The 27,494-nt window shown below is 40.4% G+C and overlaps 1 protein-coding gene across 1 annotated transcript; it reads left to right on the top strand.

The window, feature by feature from the left end:
- Nucleotides 1-567: 567 nt before the first annotated feature.
- On the top strand, nucleotides 568-27,437 carry LOC146373656 (rho guanine nucleotide exchange factor 26-like). The gene is made up of 15 exons (XM_084950074.1): nucleotides 568-769; nucleotides 1,203-2,725; nucleotides 3,535-3,586; nucleotides 3,682-3,824; nucleotides 5,739-5,795; nucleotides 6,000-6,160; nucleotides 8,784-8,936; nucleotides 9,078-9,207; nucleotides 9,722-9,796; nucleotides 10,088-10,177; nucleotides 11,680-11,831; nucleotides 16,519-16,728; nucleotides 24,533-24,603; nucleotides 24,791-24,895; nucleotides 25,228-27,437. Exons 2-15 carry the CDS (start codon nucleotides 1,280-1,282, stop codon nucleotides 25,368-25,370), a joined length of 2,988 nt encoding a protein of 995 aa, XP_084806200.1. The 5' UTR covers nucleotides 568-769; nucleotides 1,203-1,279; the 3' UTR covers nucleotides 25,371-27,437.
- Nucleotides 27,438-27,494: the final 57 nt, after the last annotated feature.

The raw sequence follows: 27,494 nt of genomic DNA, 5'->3' as shown, positions 1-27,494 counted from the left end.
GCGCACAGCAGCAACAGGTAAATGTTGTTTATATACTTTCAGTGGCCACATTCCGTACTCCACTCTTTAGCGGTAATACGGCGCTTTAGGTATTTAGATTTATTTTTGTTCCCTTTAACGTCACGCAACAACATCTTTTGACTGGCCCCGAATGTACTCTTAAGCTTAAAAAGCGTCAAAACTTTTCATTCGTTAATGACGTTAGACTCCTTATTTCCAAAAAGCAGGAGTTCCAAACATACAAAATAGATTCCTTTAAAAAGAGAGAGGAAAATACTGCTGTCAAACGTGTTTGCTCCACTTTTCATATTGAGCTTGCTGAATAAAAACTTTTAAAATCTAACAACGCTTTATTATTTGATTCATATAAAGTGTTTCCTGCTACTTTACTGTCAGAATGTTTTCACGTTTACGATCAAACCGCATTGTCTGTCTTTCATGGAAGTCTCTGCTGATCCGTAATATGAATCGTTACTCTAGCAGGTGAATTCCTGTGAACTTGGGAGTGCCATTTTTTTCTTACTGTTCTTGCTCCCCTCCCTTCCCCTCCTCTCAGTCATAGAAACTCCCCAGCGCGCACAGAAGCGCTTCAGACGCGTTCAGTGCCCCGCACGCGAGTCGGTCAGTAACTTTCGTAACTCCGGTTTCACAAACCTTTTGTTGATTTGTCGCTGAAAACACGTTAATTTTATCCGTTTCGCTAAAGAGGGCTGCCACTCGAGAGGGCAGGGAGGATGAACGGATTCTGCATTGGATCGACTGATTAAAGGTAAGTTGGAGACACTAATTAACCTGTGGGAAAAAATCGTTTATAATCTCGCTGAAAAGCTCTCAGTTACACGCCTCTTTATAGGTATACGCATTTTTGCAGACAGAAAAACAGAGTTAAAAAAAAGAAAATTGTGAATTCAGATTCTGAGAACATAAAAACAAATGTGGTCTGTAAAGGCGCTGCTGCGGCTTAACATTGTTGCCCTTTTATAGTAGTTTAATTGCAACATTGTCCTGTAATTGGGGCATTTCACCTCAGTGAACATTTACAAAAGGGCTGTTTCTCTCCTCACTGGCTTGCTTATGTGTGTTCTTTAAGTTTAGCTGCCAGTATCAGCACTAAATCCCCGTTAATGATTAAACTCTGGGAATTTGGACAACACACCGAGTTCTTTGATATTGATTGGTATCTCTCTCTTGTTTGTTTTCAGGGTTTTTTTCCTCCTGACTCCGTGAGCTTGTGAGTTTGGACACGAATAGGGAAAAAAGAGACACTCGCATTTCAACCATGGATTATGGCAATGATGTAGATTTGTCCAACAATAATATCATGCCTTTGTGGAAACGCCGCACTGATAACAGTAAAAGGCCCCAGGACTCAAGCAATCCTAAACTGCGGCCCCACAGTTGCCACATAAATGGGGTCATGAAGACAAACTTCACCGAGGAGGACAACAAATGTTCCTTTACCTTGAGCCAGCCTGCTGAGAGACTTGTGGTCACACCCCAGTGTGTTGACAATAACACAGCGGTGTTAAAGCATGTTTTACATAAACCCTCAAAGAAAAATAGAGTGGTTCGAAGCATCAGCATCAGCCACTTCTCCAATGGACGCTTGTTGTCCAAATTTAGGTCTGAGGATAACAAATCTGCTTCACTGGACAATAGGGTATATAATAGGAACTCTGATGGGATGAAAGCGAGTAATGGGGAGATGATATGGCCTGAAAAGCATCTCTGGGATTCACAGACATGCATGTCCACTCCGTTAAGTCAGAGTTCTCAGAAGGGCCAGATCGCATTTCAGAAGAATTCACCTTCAACAGAAAATACTCCTCTTAATGGTTCCTCACCTGTCTTTTCACCAGACACTCCTAACAACAACTACAATCAACCTGAACTGTCCTCCCTTTCATCCACATGCAGCTCATCTCCTCCAACCCATCGCATGCTCACCCCCTCCTACAGCTCCACCTCCAGCATCCCCTCCCTCAACTCCTTAACCTCCTCAGACCCCCCAACCCCTCGATCTCCATCGCCAGAAGACAGAGGGCAGGCACTGCTCAGTCAGTCCCAGTCATCCTCACCTATATCCCCACAGGACACCAGGCATACCTCTTCATCTTCTTCCATGTCCTCCACATCACCCTCACCGTCACTCTCCCCATCCATCTGTCCCTATAACGGCATTGTCCTAAGCACCCATAGCGCGGCTGCTCTCAAGATGGGCACCCAGCAGCTTATTCCCAAGGGCTTAGCATCCGATATTCGGCAAAGCAAGGCACCTTCCCCTGGGACACAAGCTCAAGGATCGGCAGGGCTGCTGGGATTGGATCATTCCAAACGTTCCTTGAAAGCCCTGAGCATGGTGGAAACTGGAAGCTACTTTTCTACAGGAGGCCACAATGAGGGGGAAGATGGTGAAAGTGAGAGTCCAGGGGCTCTTAGAAGAGGCTTGAGGAGTACATCGTACAGGAGAGCAGTTGTGAGTGGAGTAGACTCAGAAGTATCAACAGCAGATCCCAAAGGCCATCGGCTGTCCCAGCCTGTCATCAGAGGGCTAGGCAGGGATAAATTAGATCCACTAGTTAGCCCAACAAGTCCTGGCTCTATCAGTCTGCCAAGTGTTGCAACCAACAAGCCTGACAGCCCCATGACACCCAAAGATGTCAGCACCAAGAATTCAAAGCCTAGCCTTGGAACGGAAAAGACTAAAAGCAATGGGAAAAACAAGGTGAGTAAATCAGTTTCAAAGAAGAGAGTGGGTTCAAATTGTACGTGTTAAGAAATCGCACATATTTAACACATTTGTCATTCACTTATAGGGGAGTAGGAGAAATTTAAATATTCGAATCAATGTCTTAATATCTAGAAATTAATTTTAACTGTGTTGTTTTTTCAGAAAACAGTTGAAAAAACATCAAGTTTATATATAATATAATTAATAGAATGAATTATTGTGTATTTTAGTTTATTCAGGTGACTTCAGAGAACAAGCTGTAGAGACGTGCCATAAGTGATCAATTTTAGAAAAGCAAGCCTTTAGCAAATGATAGTTGTCAATGAATACTGCGTGAACTTTTGGCATTACTTTCCCCCTGTTCTGTAGCACATTAAGATTTCTCAACTCGGCAACAATCCCTCTGATGGTTTTATATTTAATTGTGCACAAAGATTGCTTCATGGTGGACTTTTGTTATCTGGGGGGAGGGGGGGTAAAGCTCAAATTGGAAAATTACAACACAACCAGTAAAAGAACAGTGGAACAAGCTTGTTGGCAACAGCCGCAGAGGTTAGAACAAGGCCTTACAAAGAAACGATTAATGTGGTTGCTGGAAGACATGACGCAATGTGACACTGTGCCCACACATACACTTAAACACACTGAGGCTCTGTAATTAGACAGGGGTCACTGGAGGAGGCAAGGGTACGGACAGGTAGTGAACAGGTGAAACAAGTTTCTTTCTTTAATGGTTTGCATGTGTCCCTACTTGGTTTTTCAGAGTTCATTAAACCCATTATGCTGTTTTTTTTCTGTTTCAGAGTCCAGATAAGAAGAAGGTTTTGACCAGTCAGCTGACTTTTGACAGCGAGGGTGAGAAATTCTGTTTGCGTTTCTGTGTTATATTTTTGCCATAAAAGATCAGAATAAAAAAAAACCCTTACACTTCTACAACTGTGATTTTGCAGAGGAAGAGCTTTACCAGAACTACAAGGAGAATGCATTACATAATGACTCAGATGAGGATCCCGATTCCAGGGAACCCAAACCCGATAACAACATTGTAGTGCAGTACAGGCCCATACGTACCTCCTGGAGCCAGCTTAGTGTGGTAAGACATAACACACACAGACACAGTAGTAGTCTCTGTTCTTCCTCTTATATTTTAAACCCTTTCTGCATCTTGGAGTGTGGTTGTGTAGTTTTGGAATGCTAGTGCTCCAAAGAATGCTGTCATATCCAGTTTGGCCACCATCTGTACCCATCCTCCCACTGTTTTCTGCTTTCCTTTGCCCCTCACTCTGTTTATCAGGGAGTACAGGAGCAGTTTGTCAAGGGCTTGTGCAGGCTGGGAGTCAGACAGTCAGCTAGGCCCACAGGAAGTCTTGGAAGCACTGCTGGGATTAATGCCAATGTGTTGGCAAACTCTGTACGCTCGTCAGACTGCAAATATGCCTAAAATGTTGCCTCCGGGGAGAGTTGTGGTGGCTTTGCATTACATAATGTAGTTAGGGATTGGAATTGAGGGGCAGAGGAATATAAGAGAAGGGGAATCGGCTAATTTAGTTTTCTACTAATGCAGCCTCATCTGTTTGTTTACTGGTAGAAGATGGAACGTGTGGGAGCAAAAGCAGGCCATAGCCCAGATTGAGGAATTGAGGATTGTACTGTCTGCACATGGTCTCTAATAAGTAGGAGATTGGACTGAAGGCTGAAAACATTGTAGAGAGACTTTTTGTTTTGTTTATATTTATGTCAGCCAGACACTAAAGTGAACTGGGCACAGACTGCCCAGGATTCTGGCAAAGTAAGCGTTCTTTTTATCACAGCTGCTTTACAGCTGTTCGTCTTTGTGAATGCGTTAGAGCCTTCAGCCTGTGATCTAGTTCTGAAGAATTTTCTTCACCCTACAGATTCAGGAATACTCGTGTGATTGGTCACTGTCCTGGTGTGACGGGAATTTTTTTTTTTCCAGTGGAGCCGAGAACCGAATGTACAAGTTGTCATCTTGTGACTCTTGCTTAATCCTAAATCTGAGCTCCACCCTTCTACTATCAGTGTCTCGTCTTTTTGATGAAATGTCACATCCCAGAATTATCATGGTTCTAAGAATTACCATTCACGCTTTCAGAAGGTGCGGCTGTTTCGGAGCTAACTTGCGCAATTGGTTCTAAATTACCTGAAGGCAACCTGATCAAGTGAAAAAAGGAATAAATAGTTGCCATTTTATAATGACACCTGATTAATTATGCTCAATTTCAACCAGAGAAGGACAATGCTCAATTGGATAAAACCTCTTTGCTCATACAGGGCAATTCAAAAATGGGCTGCCGGGAAAGTAGGAGCAATATCTAGTAACACTGATGGCTGTATGTGTGAAAGAAATCAAATAGTGTGTGTTTGACCTGCTTCAGGTTTATTTGTTCTCAGTGTTTGGAGAGAGCTGCGGGACAGATACTCCTGCAGGAGTATCTCTTCCTTATTGCTTTGCACAAAAATGGGTTGAAGAGCTAGTGCAAGTAAGGGAAACTATCTTCGGGATTTCTCGTTGCTTACATGTATCGGTAAAGTATAATGTGGTTGAGCCCCAGGTCATATTGATTAAATCTGGTGTAACGAAAGAAGGTGTTTATTACTCAGCCTCGTACTCAGTTTGACAAAGCCACAGGCTGATTAATTCAATAGCACTCCGCACCCAGTTACTTTCAAAACGTTGCTTTGTTTCATTCTCATTCAAACATCTTTCGACCAAAGCTCTCCAGCCACATACCAATGCAGTTTCCTTTCAGCTATATTCCACTTTCAAAATGAGCAGAAGTGATTCCTGTTTAATCTTAGTGTTTGGATCCAACAAATTTCTATACTCCTGTAGTGTTTCTTGCAAAGACTGCCTTTCTTTGTGCCCCTTAGATATGAAGAAAAAAAAAAAAGCCACAGCCTACACCTGTGCTGTGATTGCATGTAGTTAAACAAGTGTCTATCAAAAATGATGCAAGAAATGTTTCTGACTTATTGTTCTGTTTAGGTTAAGAAAAGTGGCCTGTGTGAGCAGATAAGTCAAGAAGAACGCAAAAGACAAGAGGTACGAGTCGTTCTTTCTAGCTCATTTTAAGTTATTTTTTTCTGATTCATACTTTAAGTCCTTAGATGTGTAATTAGTTTAAACGCATACCTCATGTGATTGAAACCCAGGGTCATCGTTACCAGGACCTAGTAGGATGACTGAATCCCATATATCTGACTTTTATGTTTCCTCTCGGTTGATGTGTCTCTGGCTCCTTCTTAGGCCATTTTTGAGGTGATCTCGTCGGAGCACTCCTATCTCCACAGTCTAGAGATCCTGATCCGCATGTTCAAGGATTCTCCAGAGCTCAGGGAGACCATGACCAAGACTGAACACCATCACCTGTTCTCCAATATCACTGATGTCTGTGAGGCTAGCAAAAAGTGAGTGTTGCTGTTTTGTAAGTACATTTGTTACCAGATGAGCACCTTTATTCGTCTTCATATTTGGTACTCATGCTGTTGGTTTAAAGAATTTGTTGGTTTAGAGCAGGAGTATCAAACATAAGACACAGGGGCCAGAATTGGCCCGGGAAAGAAATCTCTCTGGCCCACTGAATGGCTTTGGAAAAGTGAAGGAGGACATAGATTTTAGACTTTAAATTGTTTTACAGCTTGGCCTACTGATAAAGAGTGTATGCTAATACAGGCTTTCAGCTACTCTCCTCCCTTCAGTAAGGGTTGTTTTCATTGTCAAAGGATTTGTGTTTATGCTGCGCTGAGCTCTTTTCTGGATGCGAGTGTAAGTGAAGTCACATGCTGATTGACGAAAAGCAGACATGGAGAAGAAGCAAGGGGCAAATTGAGTGAAACGACAAGGAACAAAGAAGTCTTCCTCATAATTATGGTTGCATTGTTAAAGTGAACATTCCTCACTGATTGAAAGCACTGAAACAGGCAGCATGTCTGGGGTTTTTTATACGTCTATGAAAAATTGCTGCTATGGATCCTCTGAGGTTACCTGTCCATCATGACTTTCTAGTTCACTGTTTAATAACATTCCCGGCCACGTAGCATGACCTTCCAAAAATCGTATAAAGTGATGGAAACAATCATGCATGAGAGGCCATGAAAGCTGAGACTGATGAAAACTGTGATGCCTCAGCAATTACTCTGGTGGATCGGACTCCATTATTTCTACAAATTATTGGCAGAGCAGTTTCTGGCCGCCAGTTGCTCTTCCTCGAGTTTATCTCCGATCCCACTTTTAGATATGACATCATTTCTTAGACGCTTTCCATGATATCAATATGACAAAGGTTGAACGTTCAGCTGCAGTTCAGTCTGTTAATATTATCACATCAGTGTTTCTATATGATGGTAAAATTCTCTCAAATCACTGTTCACTTTTAGTGCAGTCCTGTTTCTTCCTTCACCTGTTTTAGAAACATGTGATTTCACTTTGGTTAAGACCACAATTAGCACAAGATGTACAATACTTTTAAGTAAATCACTTCAAAATCAAGAGTATTTTGAATATGATAATCCTGATGTTTAATTTTCAAGTGTGACTCTTTAATCAGATTTGCATTAAAATCTCAGATTAAAAAAATCTGAGCATGAAATGAGATTATGCTGTCATTTTCCAGTCTCCTAGGGTGCTCGTTGTTTTGGGGCTAAAATGCAAAAACAACCAAATTATCATAATACTGCTCAGTGAGATGTGTGTGTGCACATATGCATAGAAACTACCAGTTATTCATGACATTTGATGAAGATTACAACTTTACATGGAAGATCTCACCCCTGGTATATAGTACACATATACCTGGTGCATCTCCAGTACGCATACGTCCTCCTCAATATTTTTACATCATACTGTAAATATGTTTGAATTTCTTAAGAATCATCTTACACACAGGCCAGACACAGTAATGAGAAACTACCCTTGATACTTGGGAAGGCAGATCTTAAGATACACAGAGCCCTGTAGCACTGGTTAAACCAGATGCTTTACTAGGAACAGCTTTGAGGTTATTATCTTAAAACATACCTGAAAATCAATCTATTTTCAGCCTTCTGTGTAGTCTGTGTGTGATAGCAAGTAGGAGGGGTGTTGCGTATTTTATATGCAGATGTGTTACTGATTATATTTGACTGGTGTTCTCGGGCTATTACATGCTTTAGTCCCACCACATTTCATAAATCGGACAGTATTCCTAATGCAGCATCTGTGACGCAGTGTATAAAATGAGGAATTCTTCTGCACATGGAAGTAGACCAGATTTCATTTCACTTGACTTCACTCATGATCCTCGATTAGAGGTCTAAGTTTGAATAATTTAATTATTTTACACTGTTGATTTGACTCATTTTCCGTGACCTCGATCCTCCTGAGGACATCCATCAGGAGTTGTTTTGCCTCAAGAGAATAGATAGATAAGTATTTATTGTCATACTTTGACAATAAATACAGCTTTGACCTGTAAATGTCCCAAATACATCGTTTAGGATCTGAATTAGCATGTGTTTCTTTCTTTTTTTGTTATCTCGTGTGCACATGCCTTCATCAAAAGGTTAAGCGTACTGGGTCAGGCATGGGCACAAGGCTACATAGCCACAAAATTTTTTTTTTTTTTTCCATAGATAGTCACTGTGTGTGTATGTGGAGTAGGTATGGGGGGTCTGGTTATAGGCTCTAGAGGTGCTTCTGCAGATGAGCAGGAACCTGTTCCAGCTTGGTCAAGGTCCACATCCTGTGTCTGTGCAAGTTTCCTGTTTATCACCTTAGTTGGACATGTGGCATGCCTTTTGAAATGGCCATCTGCTGCTGCTCAGGAAGAGGAAAAGCCTCTGTGTTATGGCTAATGGATTGCTATGTCTATTTTAAGTGGTGGAGAGTTCCTCTTTTGTCATCTTATGGTGACTTTAGAAGTAAGTTGTTGGCAGCTCTCCTTGTCTACCCGACTTTGTCATTTTACTATTCTATATTATTCCTCAGTAGGGAATGACTCAAGCTAGTGAGTCACACTAACCTTTATTCTTTCACTTCCACCTTGGTGTCTAGGTTTTTCAAGGAACTGGAGAAAAAACATGAACAGAATATAGTGATCGATGACATCACTGACATCGTTTGCAAGCATTCCCAGTCTAGCTTTGATCCATATATTACATACTGTTCCAATGAGGTCTACCAACAGAGGACCCTGCAGAGGCTGGTGTGAGTGACCGAGCAATCACACACACATACGCTCTTATCTTATCATTCGTGGATTTGATCCAACATGGCTGTTCCACTTTTGCCTCGACCAAGTTCACTTTTTTCACCCAGTGCTGCATCTGCCTCCTTATTCCCATACAGCTCCAAGAATCCAACATTTAAGGAGGTGCTGACCAGGATAGAGGGCCACCCTGACTGCAGGAACCTCCCCATGATCTCCTTCCTTATCCTGCCCATGCAGAGGATCACTCGCCTTCCCTTGCTCATGGATGTAAGTGCACTGAAAACATACAGCAGGGCTAGCTTAGGAATTACAAGACTGCCTCTTGCACAACAGTTTGTTTATCTGCGTTGCCCTTGTTAAGTCAACACATGGTTTGTTCTAGTGTTAAAGATCTTTCTTTGACCTTACATAATTCTTTAATAATCTTAACTGATTTGTAATGTTTTTCTTCTTCTTCACTTTCATGCTTACTTTGGCAGAACATTATTCCATTTTTGCTTTGCTTCCCTTTCTTCCTTTCGCTTGTTCTGCTTTTATCCCCCTCTTCTCTTCCTTCCGTCATTGTCTCCTTAGGGACCTCTTGGGTTTATGCTTGTACATTTGGAGGGTTTGGATCCTGAGAAAGTTTGGTTTCCATTCATTTCTTCCCACAGCTTCAATATGTGATCAGGCTGCTGAGAGTGACATGCATGAGTCCAGTGAGCTGTTGTGGGTTGTTGTGAACTAATGACTTTAATGTGTGTTTTTAATTATACAACCTGTGTGAATCCATGTTTTACAGACAATTTGTCAGAAGACAGCCAAAGACTCACCGCAATATGAAGCTTGTAAGAAGGCTTTACAAGCAGTTAGCAAGGTGAGGGCACTGTTAAACAAAAGTTTAATGTTAATGGCTTGCACCTTTGTTAAATTATTTAACAAAATTATTATTGACTTACGGTTATTATTTAGACAATTAGTTTGATACAACAGAACAGGAACTGTTACTCTAGTTTTACACTGTCAGCCACAACAGGAAATGATTAATTACTATGCAAAAAAAGCTAATCTAGCTTTCTTGTACTCTTTGATATGTGGATATGAAATGACAAGCAGAGTGCCTGCATGTTGAGGTTTCTACACATTTTATGTGTGTGTGCATTAACAGGTGGTTAGAAAATGCAATGAAGGAGCTCGGACGATGGAGAGAACAGAAATGATGTACACCATCAACTCTCAACTGGAGTTCAAGATTAAGGTATGTGGGTTTTTTCAGTTTTTTGCAAGCAAAAATATTTTTGATTAACAAATGACAATAATAGAATAGCCCTTTATTGCCATTGTACATGTACAACGGGTTTGTTCAATACATAGTGAATTCTGAAGTCAGTTGGATAAAAGAGAAAATAAAAGTTTAGAAAAATTATACCTTCAACTGCTGAAAGATACATTTTTTTTATTGCTTCAGGCTTGGTTGCCTAGCAACAGACATTGCATTCATACACTTTGGTATGAAGGCTGCTAGAGCTAGCTAGATAAGGTTGCTGGAGGAATATAAAGGGAACTGTAGTTAGATAAAAGGCAAGTAATTATCGCAGAGCTGAATGGGTCGGGGATGGTTATTGAGCCGTGGCAGAGTGGAGGACAGACGCGTGGACAACTGGATGAGTTGCTGGCTGTGAAAAGCATTACGGCAACTTTAGCTGAACAGTGCAGAGTGTGGAGAACTAATCCAAGCAAGCGAACGGTGAAATCTGCAGCAGACCAGCTGAGTCAAATGGGTTTCAGGTGTGAGGAGGTAAAGGGATGCACACTGGAAAAATTTGAGAAAAATTTATAACTTACTTTCTTCAAGAAATTCCTACTGCTATTGTTGCAGCATGGGGTCTAAATGACCCTCCCTGGCAGTTCTAGGGTTAAACAGATACTGGTGATGGATGTGTATGCACCGATATCACTAGAGTTCAAAGGCAGTTAGGGAACGGCAACCCTCTGGAAAGACTCCCATGACATTATCTGCTCCTATGTTCTCCACCACATTCAAGAAAACCTGGCTGACTAACTGGTCAATGATAACACATCTCACTGAGGCTTTCCTGTTATGGGAGACTGCAGGGAAATAACATGAGGAAAGAGCTAGTCTGTCACCCTTAACTCAAAGCTCATTAAGTAATATATTTTTATTATGTTGTGTATTTTTGTAACAGTGTGCTTGTCCCAGTTAGGCTTCATTAACATAACATGTGTTTTGATGGCGTGACAAAGTGGAGTTTCTAGAGAAAATTCGTGCAGGCTTGTGAAAAACATACAAACTCCACACAGAACAGCTCTGCCTGGGTTTGACTCATGTACCTCTCACTGTGAGGTGGTAGTGTTAACCCACCATGTTTTTGTATAGAGTTGTATGCTAAGTGTATCACAGTCAGTTTTAATGCTAATAGGCCACATCTGCTGATCATATTTAGCAAGTGGTGCATGCTAACATGTATGTACATGTATCTGTCAAAAAGAAGAACTCACCCCTGTATTGTCACGAGTATCGACATAGTAAACACGGGGTTTGGTAGGTTTAAGTGTGCGTAAGCCATGTGGGAAATTGCTGTTGGCACATTTGGAGCGCACAGATGCCTAGTGAACCGTTTCTCATTCTCCATAGCCAGCTGTTCAGCCCCAACATTACAGACATTTTAAAATTTCTTTGATTAATTAGATTCACCATCTTCCCCTGTTCACCATATTTTCTTTCTTATGCTCCTCTAGCCGTTCCCCCTGGTCTCATCCTCCAGGTGGATGGTAAAAAGAGGGGAACTGACTGCATTTGTGGACAACAACATCTTTTACAAGCGAACATCACGGCAGCAGGTCTATTTCTTCCTCTTCAATGACGTCCTCATTGTCACCAGGAAGAAAAGGTGAGTTTCGTCGAAGTTGTAGAGAACTGCCGGGCGATGCATGGGAGGGTCTGCATCTGATTTACTTGGTGTGAGTTTGAGCTTGGTCTGCTGGCTCTGCTCATAATTCACATGTCGTGGCATGTTGAGTGTGAAAGTTTAACCGTAAGTCTTCAGGTTTTCACTGCGTGTGAGCACTGTATGTGACCGAGATCCTGAGTGCAGGGTGTGTAGATTTGTCTTCTCTGTCGTCATGTTTGAACTCGTCCTGGGAAATGAGCCTGTTTAAAAAAACAAAACAAAGCAAAACAATATTTCTGTGCAAACCAAAAGCAAACCATGAGAAGTGTTGGTAGCAGGGTTTAGAGACCGTTAAAGGAGATTGATGCCACCGCAGATGTAGACTGCACTTCCGCCCTGGCAACATTATCACGTGTGTTTTTAGGTAGATCAGGTGCAGATACCTGAACCTGTTGCTATTTGGCACTATGAGAGTTTTTTTTTTTGGCTCTTGACATGTCTTGTTGCCATGAATCACCTGGAGCTGTGAAACCTGCTCTATTGTCAGACCCGTCAGTGAGTCTGCTTTCCCCTTCCCCTATTTCCTCTAGTTTTAGGCAATACCATGGAGAAAAGAAAAGAAAAAGAAAAGCTATAAAGAGGACTTCCTTGATATGACTTTCATTTGTGTGTTTGTGTGTGCATGCGTGCGCCTGCTTGTCTGTTTTTGCCAAAACAAAAATTCCCGGCCATCTCCTTAGTGTCTGGAAGTAATAATCCCGCCACTCGCAGACTAAGAATTCCTCAGAACTGTAAAAAAGAAAAGAAACGTTCCATATGATATTTTTCTGGGAATCTGATCTGCCACGGCAGACTCCAGCAGTGTGTGGTGTCAAGCCTGTGTTTGGAAGGCGGATTCGGGAAAAGGGAGGGCTCCGGAATCACAGTGTGTATTTATGTGTGTGCGTACGTTTGGATGGGGGAAGCTGTTATAATATTGGTTTGTACTGTGGAGAGCGCTGGAGTCCAGCTGTGGCACGCTACTCTGCTGCACTCCATCTGCAGTAATCCAAACAAAAGCTCACCAGGGGCACACAAGGCTATCCAGGCACTCCTCAACAGCGTTCGTAGGTATAATGGCAGAATGGCCTTTTCTGTTGAAATTAAGACTTATAGTATGAGTGGTATATTTTGCAAGTTCAGTCTTGTCTCAGTTTAACATTTTTAGGATTCTGTCAAAACCACAAGAAAGGGGTGAAAAGGTCAGAGCCAAAGCACTTACTTACACAGTAGGCTAGAGAAAGCATAGCCATGACCTTAGAGCCATTTAAGAGTATATATAACCCTGTGCTATCAGAAGAAAGAGAGGCTAAATCTGTTTGTCCGTCATTTGACTCCATGTATTCAAAAGTAACTAAGCTGTTTGTAGTTTAATGGCATTTAAGTTTTTAGTATGCTGTGTGCTTACCGATGTTCACTATTATTTTTATAATTATCTTAGATTTGTACAGTTCCACACATAAAACATGATATCTGAAAAAAGTTAGTTGTTTTTGTACATCACCCACTGCTAAATCTGTAATGGAGAGGACAATATAGCCATTAAGAAGAGACGAGACAATCTTCTTGTTTTATTGACTTTAAACTATGGACCATCCCTTTGTCAGGCTGGGCCTTATGTCATGCACTGGTAAAGTGTTGCTCTGCTGGACTCGCAGGAACACTTACATAACACTCCAGCTGGCTTCGTTCTCATCCCCCCCATGTTCCTGTGTAAATGCTGGGCATCATCTAAACATTAATTCATGTTGAGATTTTCATCTATTCTTTTTATTTTTGCTTTTTTTCTCTCTCATTCTTTTCCTCTTGATCTTATGGTTTGTTTGTGTTTTTTGCTGTATGTGCCTGTGTCTAGTCTATTCTCCTTTTTTTTTTTTTTTTTAGGTCATAGGCTCAGCTTTCAGCGTTATACTCTTACTTTGTGTGTGGGCACGTATCCATTTACATGGAGTTCTATCTCAACATGTCTCTAAAGGTTTATATTAGTTTTTCTTGTTTCTTGAACTGTTTGTTCTTTATTACAGCTGTGATAATGAATTTTTCCTGCTACTAGAAGGGATGTGTGTGTGTGTGGGTGTGTGTGTGTGTGTGTCCAGGAAAAGGAAAGCCACAACTTGGGTTTTCTTTATAAAATTGTTTAAGAATTTAACGTTTCTCTCCCACATGTTGACAAAGCATATCACGGCGATTCCCCACCTCAATTCATCTGCCATTTGGCAATGATGTGACACACATGCAAACTCAAACCTCAAGCATGCAGTTTCCCCACCCATCGCATTCCCAGTGTCATGTCAATGGCATTCCAGGCATTTCACCTGTAGGTCAGTCAGGAGCCAAAAAGCTAATGATGCTAATGGTGTGTTTGATGTTTTATCTTGTTAACGCTTCATTTTTGTGTGTTTGAAGAGATTCAAATTCCAAACACTATTTTAGTATCTCTAATTGCAATTAATGGTCACATTTGAAGATTATCTTAGTTTGGTTTAGGTGATTAAATTCATCGATTTAATTTTTCAGCCAAAAAAAAAAAAAATGAAATGCAACTTAACTTGTTTGTTAGCTGAGTGGAATTCAAAGGCTTTACCCTTACATAGGAGAAAAAAAATCTGTGTAGGAATTGAAAGACGTTTGTTATTTCCGTTATCCATTCTGCCCATAGGCATGCCCGGATCACGTTACAAGTTACAGACAGCTGGGAACAAACGTTTGGTGGGCCTTTATTAGCTTGTTTTGATGCTTTTTTTTTTCTTTAAGAATTACACACGTACAGGAATGTGTTGATACACGTACACAGAATAGCTCTAAATGGAGAGCACTGGACCTTCCTGGGAAATAACTGTCACAATATAGCTTTACGATAAAGGGTCCGAAATATCTTATAACTGGAAAATTTGCTTAAGCACACACACACACACACACACACACACACACACACACACACACACACACACACACACACACACACACACACACACACACACACTCTGTTGCCTCCATCCTGTCACTCTTTGTCTGTCCCTCTAGGGTTCTCTTCCTTTTCCTACTTTCCTCTTATCAGTAACACTTTCCTGCTTCTATTTGTTGCATTTGCTCATATCCCCATTCCTGGATAAGTGTTGAAATGACAATTAATGTGCATGTCGAGGTCAGAGAGCTCAGGAAAAGCATACTTATTTTTAAGATAAATAGAGTATATAATATAATATAATATAATATAATAATGCAGGAAAAGCAGAAATATTCACATAATTCATGTTCCTTCAGTTGTGAAGGGCAGCAGGCCCGTCACTGTTGAGGGCAGTCTGGCTTCCTCAAATATAATCTCCATTCCTCAATGAGCATAGGAGATAACAGAGGTTAAAACTGACATTACATAGTTAAAAATAGGTTTTGGTAAAATGTACATTTTGAATCTGGAACGATAAATGGACTGTTTAGGGTAACTCAACATAATGGTAGCTGAAGTATCCTGGTTTTGTAAGCACTCGAATTATACCTCTATTGCTCACCAGAGAACATTTTATTTTTCAATATCTGACAAAGTATGAAAAATCTAACCAGTAATCATGAAAAGTTTACTTGTATTAGCTCATTTTCAGTCTTTTGTTAAGCTAAGCTAACTAACACCATTCTATAGACACGTATTGCATTCTAACTCTGCAGGAATGCAAATTTCCCGTGGGTATCATATTATTATTATTATTATTATTATTATTATTATTATTATTCCTTTAAACAACTCCTTTAAGAAGTTGTGAGAAGTGTCTAGTCACAGTTAGATTTGTGCTTGTCTTACATCCATCTTATACACAGACACGCAGTGCAGTGTCTCTTAAAGCTACCTCTTCCAAGAAGTGTTACGTAGTGGGGAAAAAGGTTTTAACTTGTGGGTGATAGTTGGAGAGTAGGTGTCGGTTAAACCTTGTGAGCCTCCCAACCATGACTGGATTCTCAAAGAAGTCACAACCCTGAGTTTCAGAGTTTTGTGTGGAAAATCCATGGAGCATGCCTCTGCTGCTTGGCTTTGGCACTCACTTTACATCATGTATAAGTCAGACATGCTCACTGCTGGCATCTGTTTGAGTTTATGTAATGCACAAGCTAGCTGCTGTCCAGTAGCTTCTCAGCTTGGCTGCTGTTTCAGTCTCAGGTTGATAAAACATGAGCTGGACTTCAGCTCCTTAACACTATGAATACACACACACACACACACACACACACACACACACACACACACACACACACACACACACTTTCTCTTCAGGTTCAGTGCCATGTCAGGGGTGCAGTGTTTCACAATCAGCTCCAGATGTTTCTGACCAACTGCAGCTACTACTAGATTTTTTAAAAAAGTCGTGGGAAATGTAGGCACGCAGTTAAACAAGCAAAAACAGAGTGCAGTCGTAGGATATATAGACAGCTGCACATTTGGACTTTTGATTGGAACCAAATCTGAGGGATAATTGAACATTTTCTTCATTAAATACCATAGTACAGTCTTTCCCACTTCATGATTCATAGAATTGTATGGCTTGCTTTGTAAGTGATGTGGACTAAGTACACTGAATTTTCATGCAATGATCACTTTGTTGGCTCTGTAATGATGACCATAAATTATTAAATTCTATTTTTCTGTCTTTCCTGTCAGTGAGGAGAGTTACACTGTCATAGACTACGCTCTGAGGAATCAGATCAGTGTGGATTTTTGTCAACCCAGCGATTTCAACCGGTCACCGATCAGAAGCACCACCAGCATGCTGAGCTCACGGCAAGCTGGCGCCAACCACCTCTTTCGACTGAGTTTCCCTAGCAACTGCTCTGGTGACAAGGTGACCATGATCGTTGGAACAGAGTTGCTGTAAGTGCTTTTTTTTGTAACCTTTGTCCCTCTTAAATGTGCTGTTTTCGTTTCACTTGCATTTCACTTGTCACAGATTTATGAGGCATGGCGATAAGGAACTATCATACTAGTTTTAATGAGAGTCATTTTTGACTCTCATTAAAACACTCATGTGTATTCTATCATCATTTTGGTAACCTAGAGTAGTCGTGTGATTTCACTTTGAACCACACAATAAGGCTCAATCTCTTAAAATTTTAAGACCAGCATGTCTACTCTTCTCTGTGAGGGAGCTTGGATCAAATTTCTGCTCCCTTATCTTTTCTGTATGTGCTCCAATACACCTTTTAACTTCAAGCAAAGAAGAACCCTCCCCCTCTATTCGTGGTTCGTATTTTATAGTCTCTTTTTGCACCATTACAAGTCACAGGGATATTTTGTTACATCTGTTCTTAAGGAAGAGATGGGCGCACTGTTAAATAAAGTCTGGTGTTCCATTATACAGTCGTACTGTCTGGAGTTGTACTCTGAAACAGACCGGCTGTATCAGATGATTGTTTTGTTGACTTTATTCCAACCCAATCATGTATTCTAAATAGAAGCGGCTCTCTTTATTTATAGTCTAAGGGGTTGGTTCAGAAATTTGTCGCATGTGCCACTTAAATATTTACTCACGAATACAGTCAGTGTAGCTGGAGCTTTGGATTCTGTGTCTTAGTACAACAAAAAGATTTAAAGGCTGCTTGTATAACCCACACAAACAAAAGGGATCAGCTATGCACTGGGCTTCCTGCAAGGTTTATTTGTTCTTTTGAGTACTGGGAGCTGCAGCTTATGCACACATGCACACTTCGATGAATGCACAGGCGTTCGCGCATGCATCTTGTTGCTGTGGTTCGATACTGTAAGGAGTGTTTTCATATGTACGGGGCCGGTTCCCCCTCATTCCTGTGTAGTTAGAGAACCTCCCTGTCTGTTGTCTTTACAGAAGCTGTGGTTTCTCTGTGTAGGCTGTGTATATGGCACGTCTACACTGCAAATTGCAACCTTAAAAATGTCTCTCGACTTGTACCGTTTACTGTTTATAATATTATTGCCTTGTTTTGGTGACTACAGGTGTGCAATTACATTTTATTGATAAAAATACTACATGTTTAAACCTGGATTTAGTCAGCAATAATTAAACATGGATACCTTCAGAGATGGGCAGTAACGCGTTACTTGTAACGCGTTACTGTAATCCGATTACTTTTTTCAAGTAACGAGTAAAGTAAGGGATTACTATTGCAAAAACGGTAATTAGATTACCGTTACTTTCCCGTAGGAACGCTGCGTTACTGCGTTACTAAAACCGTGATTTTTTGCAAGAATGTCTCATGACAGTGACGTAAGCAAGTGCGACGTTCGTGGCAACAGCTGTGTGCAGATCAACAATGGATCATATATCGAGTAAGGGAGAGAGTATGAGCGTGCAGCGTTTAAAGCGTGGAAGTACTGACCTTATTTTGAGTTTGATTCCATAAAAAGTGACAAAAACATTAGTGTCCGTTGTGCGTGGGAAGAAAACTTCTTTTTACAGCGAAAAACCCCCCTAAGCTTCCAAGCAAGCACTGAGTGCGCTATGACGTAATGGGAAATTTACAGAGAAACTCGCGGAGTCTTCCACTGACCGCTGCGGCTCACCTGCACCAGGGCAAACCTCCGCCTACCCTACTCCTGCTTTACAGGTGAAAATAGAGCAACAGGACCGCTAGTCTGTGACTTTATTTATTTTCTGCTGTGTTTTACTTGCATCTATTTGAAAGAGTGAGTGTAAACACACACAAAAAAATATTTTATGTGCTGGAATGTGCAGAAAATAGGTTTAAATGTTAAACTAATTTATTCAAGTCAGAGAATGTTGCATATAATTAAATTTTTGCTTGATGCATAAAGTTAAAAGATTAAAACTAACAAAACAAGTTTTAAAAAGGGACTTTTCAATTTGATTACATTTTGTATGATGGATTATGCAGAAAAAGTAGAATTGGGCTGAAAGATCTATCGCTTTATCACCTATTCAGGTTGTAAATCGTGTTTTTAAAAAGTAACTAAGTAACTAAGTAATTAATTACTTTTGAAAATAAGTAATCAGTAAAGTAACGGGATTACTTTTTTGGGGAAGTAATCAGTAATTAGTTACTGATTACTTTTTTCGAGTAACTTGACCAACACTGGATACCTTACAGCAAGCCATCAAGTCAATCATTCAAAAGATTAATAGTTATTTTTCAGTCCTGATGGAAGTTGGCCAGTACAGGCAAATAAGTGCGAGGGTTTAAAGTTCCAGGGTTAGATGATCTACAGAAAATGAATATTTTTTTCACACTGGATGAGTGTTTTTTGGTTATTTCTAAAGTTACAACCCCACCCTAATACCATTCTCAGCTCAGGGTAGCAGATTCTGCCGAACTGCTGACACCTCTTGCGTCAGAGGCATGCACACAAGGTGTCACTGACGTACCGGCTGTAATCTTAGAAGCAGAGCGATAACAATTCTCTAAAGTCCTCATTAAGAGGTTTGGGGGGTGGCAGTTGCAAGTCAAAAATTTGTCTACCAGGAGTCTGTTTCCCCACCAAACATTGGTTTAGGTTCTTAAAAGTAATTCATAATGACTGTTATCGGCAAAATATGCAAAACATTAACCTTGCGAATTTTAAAATGATAAGTGCTTTAAGCATCCATATGTGAGAGTCCGGTCTGGTTTTATTTTATTTCCTTTTGACTTTTTGCTTTCACTTTAATTTCAGTTTTTCCAGAGTAACTTTGCTTGTTTCAGTTTATTTTTTACTGTTTCAAAATGTTTAGTTTTAGTTTAGTTTCTCTTAGTTTCAGTGATAGTTTGAGCCTTTATTAATTATTGTATGGGAGGCAAATGCCTAAGAAGAGGTAATAGTGCCAAATTAAGAAAAACACATCGATCAGTTTCAGAATAAAGTTGAAATGTGGAGATTAAAGTGGTTGTTTCGAGTCAAACAACTGCCACAGCTTAAACTCTCTACAAAATGCCTCGTTTAGATTAGTTACTGAAATCAGTGCTTCATAAACCAGTTTTAGTAATGAGGAAATAATTTCTCTTTTAGCACATAAACACAGTGTGGTGATAAGTGTAAGGACGTTGGAGATATGGTGCAGAAAGCTGCATCAAGTCAGCAGGAAAAACAACACAAATTTGGAAGTGCAAAATAAAATGGCTGGCAGTGGACAGATGCAACGATACTGAGTTTTTAATTTTTATTTTTTGTATATCCTCATGCAGTCAAGAGGATATATCTTTTGAAAAGTTGGTCGACATATTTTACCAACTCCATCTACAGAAGGAATTTTGTACGTACAGCAGCAACTGTAATCTCCACATTTTGACTTTAAACTTGAAATGCTATTTTGAGAATAATCTCCAAATGAGCACAAAAACTTGTTTCAGTTGGTCTTCATTTGTTTCTAGTTTTCATTTTGATTTTAGTTAACTAGTTTTAGTTTTTAGTTTAGCTTTAGTGAACTAAAATCGCCTTGGTGTGTATGATCGCAACGCCAGTGGCTCTGACAAAACATTTATTTATATTACTATTTGACACTCTTCTTAGATATATTACATTATATAATATTATCTGGATTTCTTAGTTCTCAAAGGCTGTTAATTTAGCAAAGTAGAAATGTGCACTTGTTAACTCGGCTCATCGTTTTGCAGACTAAACATGATGTGATTAATCAAGAAAATATTCAACAGATTATTGGGTGATAAAAATGACTGTTTCCAAAACACGACACCTCACACAGTACGTCATTAAAACAAAAGCCTTCATTTTAAATGATTTGTTTCTGCACTTTTACTAAGTGCAAAAACCTGGCAAAGTATCTGCAGTAGTATTATTATGTAATAGTACTATGTGTGACTGCACGGGAGGCAGATTCAGTGGACTTCCTTAAATGCACCGCCTGCTGATGCCTTGACCTACTACTCCGGCATGCATAATTGTGATCCCCCACCCAATCTGAGTGCCTCCTCTATGTAGTATAGCTTGTTGCGGAAACCCCCTAGACTCCCTTTTTGATGTATTTGGGGCCCTTGGCTCAGATGATGAGATGTGTGGGTATGTATGTGGAGGGTCAGCGCTTCACTCACTGTAGTCCTGAATGAGCTAAGAAGAGAGGGGGGCACCCTGGCAACTGTCCATTGTTACAGTGGTTTCTAGTCATTGTTGAAGTTGTTGCCTAGCAACAATCCACTGCCAAGCGGGCTATTTCCCACGACTATCCCTCCCCCTGCCTGCAACTTAACTCTTCCCGATTCTTCCTCACCATCCTGTCTCATCACTTCAACAGCAGCCAATGTCTTCGCTTTGTTTTGTTTTTAAACCAGTGGATAAATTCCTTTTCCTCCATTCATTCATCCCAATTTGGCGATTTAACCCAGCCTGACACACAGTGTTGTTTCATTAGCCAGCCCGTTTACGAGCTAAATGAAGCAAATAAGACAGATAAATAGATGCTGGGCCTCGGAAACTGGTGTAACAGTGGACATTAACATGACTACAGGATCTCAAAATATAAACTTAACCACTTTTATAAACATTTTAAACACAAGTCCATAAAATATTGTTAGATAATTCTGTTCACCCGGGTGACTTGATCTTCATTTTGGTGAACAGTAATGCAGAAAAGACTGTTTTTCAAAAGTACTAGTTTATCTATAATACTCGGTTAAATGACGTAAAATTTTGAAAATGTTCCATTTAAATAAAATTCTGACATTATTTGCATGACAAAAAACTCTGATAACAGTTTTAGGTTCTCTTCGAGTAGCCTGCATGCCAGTTTGTGCAGCCTGTGAATGCAATAAGAAAAGATGAAGCATCCACTATTCATTTCATACTGGATACAAAGCAGCACAGGAAGAGCCCCAAAAAGCATTTTTGTTCAGTTTAAACATTTGTTCCCTCCATCATAGCTGACTAAATGTCCTAATATTACACACAATATTATGCCACAGTATAAAAATAAAACAAGCACTATGAAAATGACATCTTCCAACATAAGTCACCATCTTTTGAGCAGATTGAATACAAACACTAAAACAGGTTGATGTGTACATTTTTCTTTTGTGGCTCTCACTGACATGACTGACATAATGAAATATTATACAATAATTAGCAAGGTACGAGGCAGTTTCTTAAAGAGGCAGTACAATCAAATAATTTGCATACATCATTTACACGTATTGGATGAGGTTGGTCCCAATCATGTTTTTTAATCTTTACAAAGTGAAAGCCTAGACATGCAGCTGCTAACTGGATAGGGTGGGGCAGGGACTTGATTTGCTTTTCCTGTCACTGTCACAAAAGTGCTAACGACAAAATGCAGGTCTGTGCATGATTTATCTGTTAATGAGTGTTAACACAAATATACAAACATTTAAAAAAAACAAAAAGAAAAAACCCCTTCTCTATATTCTCCATATTCCAAAGGGAAATTCCACACATTCTGACTCGAGGCAGGTCTGTTTTTGTTGAAATGAAACTGTGGAAATGGACTGTTATTGTCAGTGTGGTTATTTCTGCTTTCAGTTCATTTTTTCTCTACCTGCCCACCTTTTAAGCTGATGCCTTAGTTTAATTTGAGTATTTTTGTGCAAGGTCTAAGAAGCTTACATACAACACAATGACCTCTAACCTTAGCAGCGATGTAATGCATCAGGAATTCACACAGACAGCTGGATTTGAGATGGCACAGGGACCTCAGTGTGGCTTATTTTGCTGTCTGTGGCAGTGTTTATGATTCTCCTCTTCTCTGTCTGTGCACTCTTCCTTTTCTTTTCTGTGTATCCTTTTGTTTGCTGTGCACATGTCAACGTGTCTTTCCCATGACCTTGATGCTGTGTCTCGTCGTCAGTGAATAGCTCTTCTCTATTAGTGGAACAGAGACGCTACAGAGGTCTGCAGCAAAACAGTTCTGCTTGTCAGATATGCAGCTACAACACAAAGCAGCAGAGATTATGTGACGGTCTCTACCAGAGACTGTATTCCTGTTGCACTCTGGTTTTCTTACTCTTTCTACTTTCATTTTAAGTGATAATAATGAAGAAAAAAAAAGTAGTTGCAGATTGTTCCCCTTGGTTTGGGAAATTCCCTGGCTGCGTTGCTCCGTGCTGAGATATGCTGCGTTTCAGTCTGAGAAGTAGGAATTGTACCCAAATACTGTCAGTTAGGGGTGGGAACAGGAGCAATCGGAGTAAACAAACTGACAGGAGGAAAGAAGATGTAAAGATGAAAAGCAGTAGCGTGCTGCTGAAGTTGTCAGGGGACGGGTTAGAAAGAGGCAGCCATTTCTTCTTATCTGTAATATGTAAAGACATTTTACAATAGAACAGAAGTGAAACAAAGTCCTCTGGATTTATGATGCTCGCCATTCTCCATTCTTTGAGAGGAATGATTAAAGTTAGAACAAGTGTTACTAGCAGGAGTAGGCAGGCTTTGTACATTGTAATGCAAAAATTAAACGTTGCCACATTCCTCATAGTTCAAACTTAACAGCTAAATATGACAGGCACTATCTGCTAGAGCCTGTACTTGTTATATTTGAACCCATAAATGAAAGTGGGTTCAAACCGGCATCTCAGCAGCTTTAGTGCGAGGTGACTTGCTGTGATTGTTTGCACACATGTATCTGTATCTGGCATGCACCTCCAGCTGTCAGAAGCAACAACTAACAGCTGTCTTTCCCCACAGAGCAGCTCGAATGAATGTAAAGAACCTGCATCTTTAGCACAGAAATGAACAAAGGCAAAACTCTGTCCTATTTTGAAAAAAGCCATCAAGTGACAAAAATGCAGGGTTGCTTTCAAGCACACCGACAGGTGATAAAGAGAGGTGATTGGTTCAACAGTTGATCGTTATGAAATGTATCCACCAAATCCAAAGGTCACGCCGTGTGACAGGCATTGATATTGCAGTGTGGGTACGCCCTGTTCTCTTAATTTCACGATTTTATTGAAAGTAATTGTTATCTAATCTCTACCGACCTATATCATTGTCAAGTTAGTTGTTGACATGGCCAAGATATTTTTCCCCCTGAAAAGAACCAGAACAGATTGAAATGCAGTAATGATGTCTGACTCATGGGCTTCGTCTCTTCACGTCCCGTTTGAGGCCCCTGTGAAGAGGGTCCATACAATTGTGCATTTTGTTCTCATCTGCAAGCTCCAGGGCCAGCAGTGCTGAGTCACAGAGGGCCTCAGCAAACCCCCGCCGGTTCATTTCCGTAGGCTTCTTTATCTCATCCTCTCTCCCTTTCCAAATCCTTTAGAACAGGTGAAATGAGAGGTGGATTTTCATGGAACCTGATCTGTGCAACTCCACCCACTTTTCCTCGCTGTGAAACTCAAACAAGAAAGAAAAAAAGCAAAGCAGGGCAGTTCTTTTCTGAGAACAAGCCTTTGTGCTTGTTCCCTTCAGTTCCCTCTGACTACAAAACACACCTCTGTCCCCTCTCAATCACACGGGACAGAGGATAGCGAGGGAACACTAAGCTTCCTGTGCAGCTCACACTAGCCTGTAAAGCTGTTTGCGTGCAACTCCACCTTATTTTATTTTCTTTAAGTTGATTCTGACCGCCCTTTGTATCTATGATACAAAATCTGAACAATAAAGCATCTTCGACTGAAATTTATAGCAGCGAGGAACTCCCATCGTAGAGCAAAATTTTAAGAGTTGTGGTGTTATTAAACTTTGGGAACACTATAAAGTCCTTTAATAGTTCCTCATGTGCCATTACGTTTTCTTTCAGGAATGAGCGTGCTCGGTGGATCAGTGCTCTGAACAATAATGACAACAATAAGAAGACTCAGGACCGAACCAGTGAGTTTCCACAACACATAATTCACATGGACGCTCTGTCCTGACTTCTCTATTTAGCCTGTTGCACCACCTTGTGGTTATGAGTTGAAACAATTTTCTCATGCTGAGTTGGATAAAATTAGCCTGTCAAAAGATATTTAAAGTGCCAGTGTGACTTCTCTAAAATGATTCGGATGTGCTCTTTCAGATCTCATGCAGGTGGAGATGATCAGAACTTACACCGCCAGGCAGCCAGACGAGTTGTCTCTGCAGGTGGCTGATGTGGTGCTTGTCTGGCAGACTGTAGAAGATGGTATGTCAGCTCTCTCTGCCTCCCTCATATCTTCATATATCCTCACTCATACTCTTTAATATTCCTCTCATTTTCCACCTTCCTGTTTCAACGGTTTCCTTTCATCATTTACTTTTACATCCTCTCCATCTCTCTTTCAAAGTCTGCATTTACTTTTTCCACATAATGGATCTGATACCTGTTTGAAGATGTGGTTTCACATCTGTGCAAACACGTGGAAGCCTTTTTCACATTAAATAACAGACAGAACCAAAAAAGAAGAGCCAGTAAAAGCATAAAGTACCACACAACACATTCTTCTGTTTTCATTTAAAGCCAGTTTCTCTTCTTAGGCTGGTACGAAGGCGAGCGGCTGCGTGACGGAGAGAGGGGATGGTTTCTAAGCGAGTGTGCTGAACCAATTACATGCCAGGCCACTATTGAACGCAACATGCAGAGAATGGACCGCCTGCAGGGGCTTGAGACTAATGTGTGACAGGACGATGAGCGGACTGCTTAACCTACACGGGGCTTTTCCCTGGCCATTAGTGAACCCTCAACACACCAGTGACCTGCCTTTTTAAGCACTGAACTCAGACGAATGAGTTCAATAACCATACCACTGACCTGTCTCCAGGGGCCAACTGGACATCTATGAGAGCCTTGTGGCTGCTAGGCCCTCACAGTGGGATAAAGATGGAGCCACAATCATCAATAAATATCAGCCACACTGTCTAAGTTTCAAAGAAAAGACTAAAAACAAACACGTGGAAGACGGATTTCCCTAATAACTGATTTGTCTCTGTGCAGGTGGGACATTTTGACAGTGGGATCTGTCACACTGATTAATTCCCTAGCCTGGTTAGTAAAACTTCACACCCACAGCCAAAGTCACTGCTTTTTTAGCACCCTACCACACAGCAATAGCTGGTATGAAATTTGTAAATGCTTTTTTTTTTTGTTGTTGTTCATTTACAAAGAATACGCTTTATAATGTGCAATTAAAATGAGAGTACAGTAATACTGTAAGAGGTAAAACAGGCTAAATTGTGTGAAACTAACAACAGCCTGGCATGCGCTCTGTTAATGAGGCTTCTCAGGCCATGTGATTGAAGCTTTGCCAGCATCTTGTTGATTGTGAAAGTGATAATAAGGAAGGAGGGTGTGATTGGCAGCTTATGTAAAGTGTGTGGGTTAATGTGGAAACTCCTGTGAGTGTTTAATCAGCCTCTGATGACATGTGAAACTATGACAATATTTGCAACAGAATACAAAGTGGTGTACGTTGAGCTGCAAAAGAGAGACGGGCTATTTGTCTGAAGCTTAAGGCACTTTGTGTAAATAGCAGAATCCATTTTCTTTTTTTCTTTCTGGATTATATTGAAAACAAAGTAATCTGTATATAATCTCCTCTCATTTATGGGTTAAGTGCATAACTGAAGGTAGTCTGTCTACCATCTTGTCTCCTGTTAATGCCACCATCATGAATCAATGATTCATTCATGTCACAAATATTATTAGACGCTCCATTCACTCAATGATTTTGATTGTTTGAAATATTTTACAAGCACAAATACACAAAATCGGTCTCAGACAGAGGTATATGCAGCAGCCAGCTACAACTTTAAAATCATCTTGAGCTGTCTGTGGCATTCATATAGGTGTTGCTTTGACACATACTTAAACTGCCCAAAGAGTAGTTTAAGTATGTGGTATAACACAGTATTAGACAGGTGGCTTTAATGGCGTGGACTGGCACTGATATTGGGTGTACACCCTCCCACCCCTTCATATTTATTGTGTTATGGTAAGGATGGTAAAATTAATTTTGTGTGCTGATGGCAAGATCTGAAGATGGAGAACAGCCCTGCTCTTAATGGTATTGCCCAGCATGAGTCATCTTTTTAGTGTTGCCCAGCTAAAGAAGAAAAATGACTTGGTGTTATCTTCATCCTTTGACCATCTATCAAGCCAACTGCTCTGGACTCAGTCCAAATGACAACCATAACTGTTGAGCCACACGAACCAAGCTATGGCGGTCGGCAGTGCTGCCATGAGGAAGGACACAAGTATCCAGACTTTCAAAGAGAACAGCTTTGCATTTGCTCTCAGGGAACATTAGCTTTGGCACCACACACATAAGCATGAGCCGGTCTTGCTTAAGTCATTTCCTCTCTTGTATCTAGTGTAAATTACCTTTGTACATGTAAATATGTAAAACGGCTTAAAATGTGTAATGTATGTTTTCGTAAATACAGATTATATTGAAGCAACTTGCTTATTCAGCCTTCTATATTTTTAATCAGCAAGTCCTAATAAAAGCTGAATTGCCCATCATTTAGTCTGATCAATAACTTTTTTTTCTTTTCTTTTTTTTTTTTACATTACTGCAGCAGAGACCAACTCTAGGGATAAAACTTGGGACAATAAATTAGACATATTCTTTCTGGACATTTAATGAAGGATAATCAGATAAATCCTCTGGCCATCTGCACCTTTCTCAGATTGGAGCTATTAAATCGAGGGTGTGAAATATCATATTACCCAGGTGATCTTAAAGCTCAGAACAAATTATGTTCTCTCATCGTAAAACCAGCAATATTTGAGATTTTCCAAATCT

This window comes from Perissodus microlepis, chromosome 14, assembly GCF_051167445.1.
Source record: "Perissodus microlepis isolate ML-2025 ecotype Zambia chromosome 14, ASM5116744v1, whole genome shotgun sequence".
Lineage (NCBI taxonomy): Eukaryota > Metazoa > Chordata > Actinopteri > Cichliformes > Cichlidae > Perissodus > Perissodus microlepis.
This window is presented reverse-complemented; position numbering and strand designations above follow the sequence as displayed.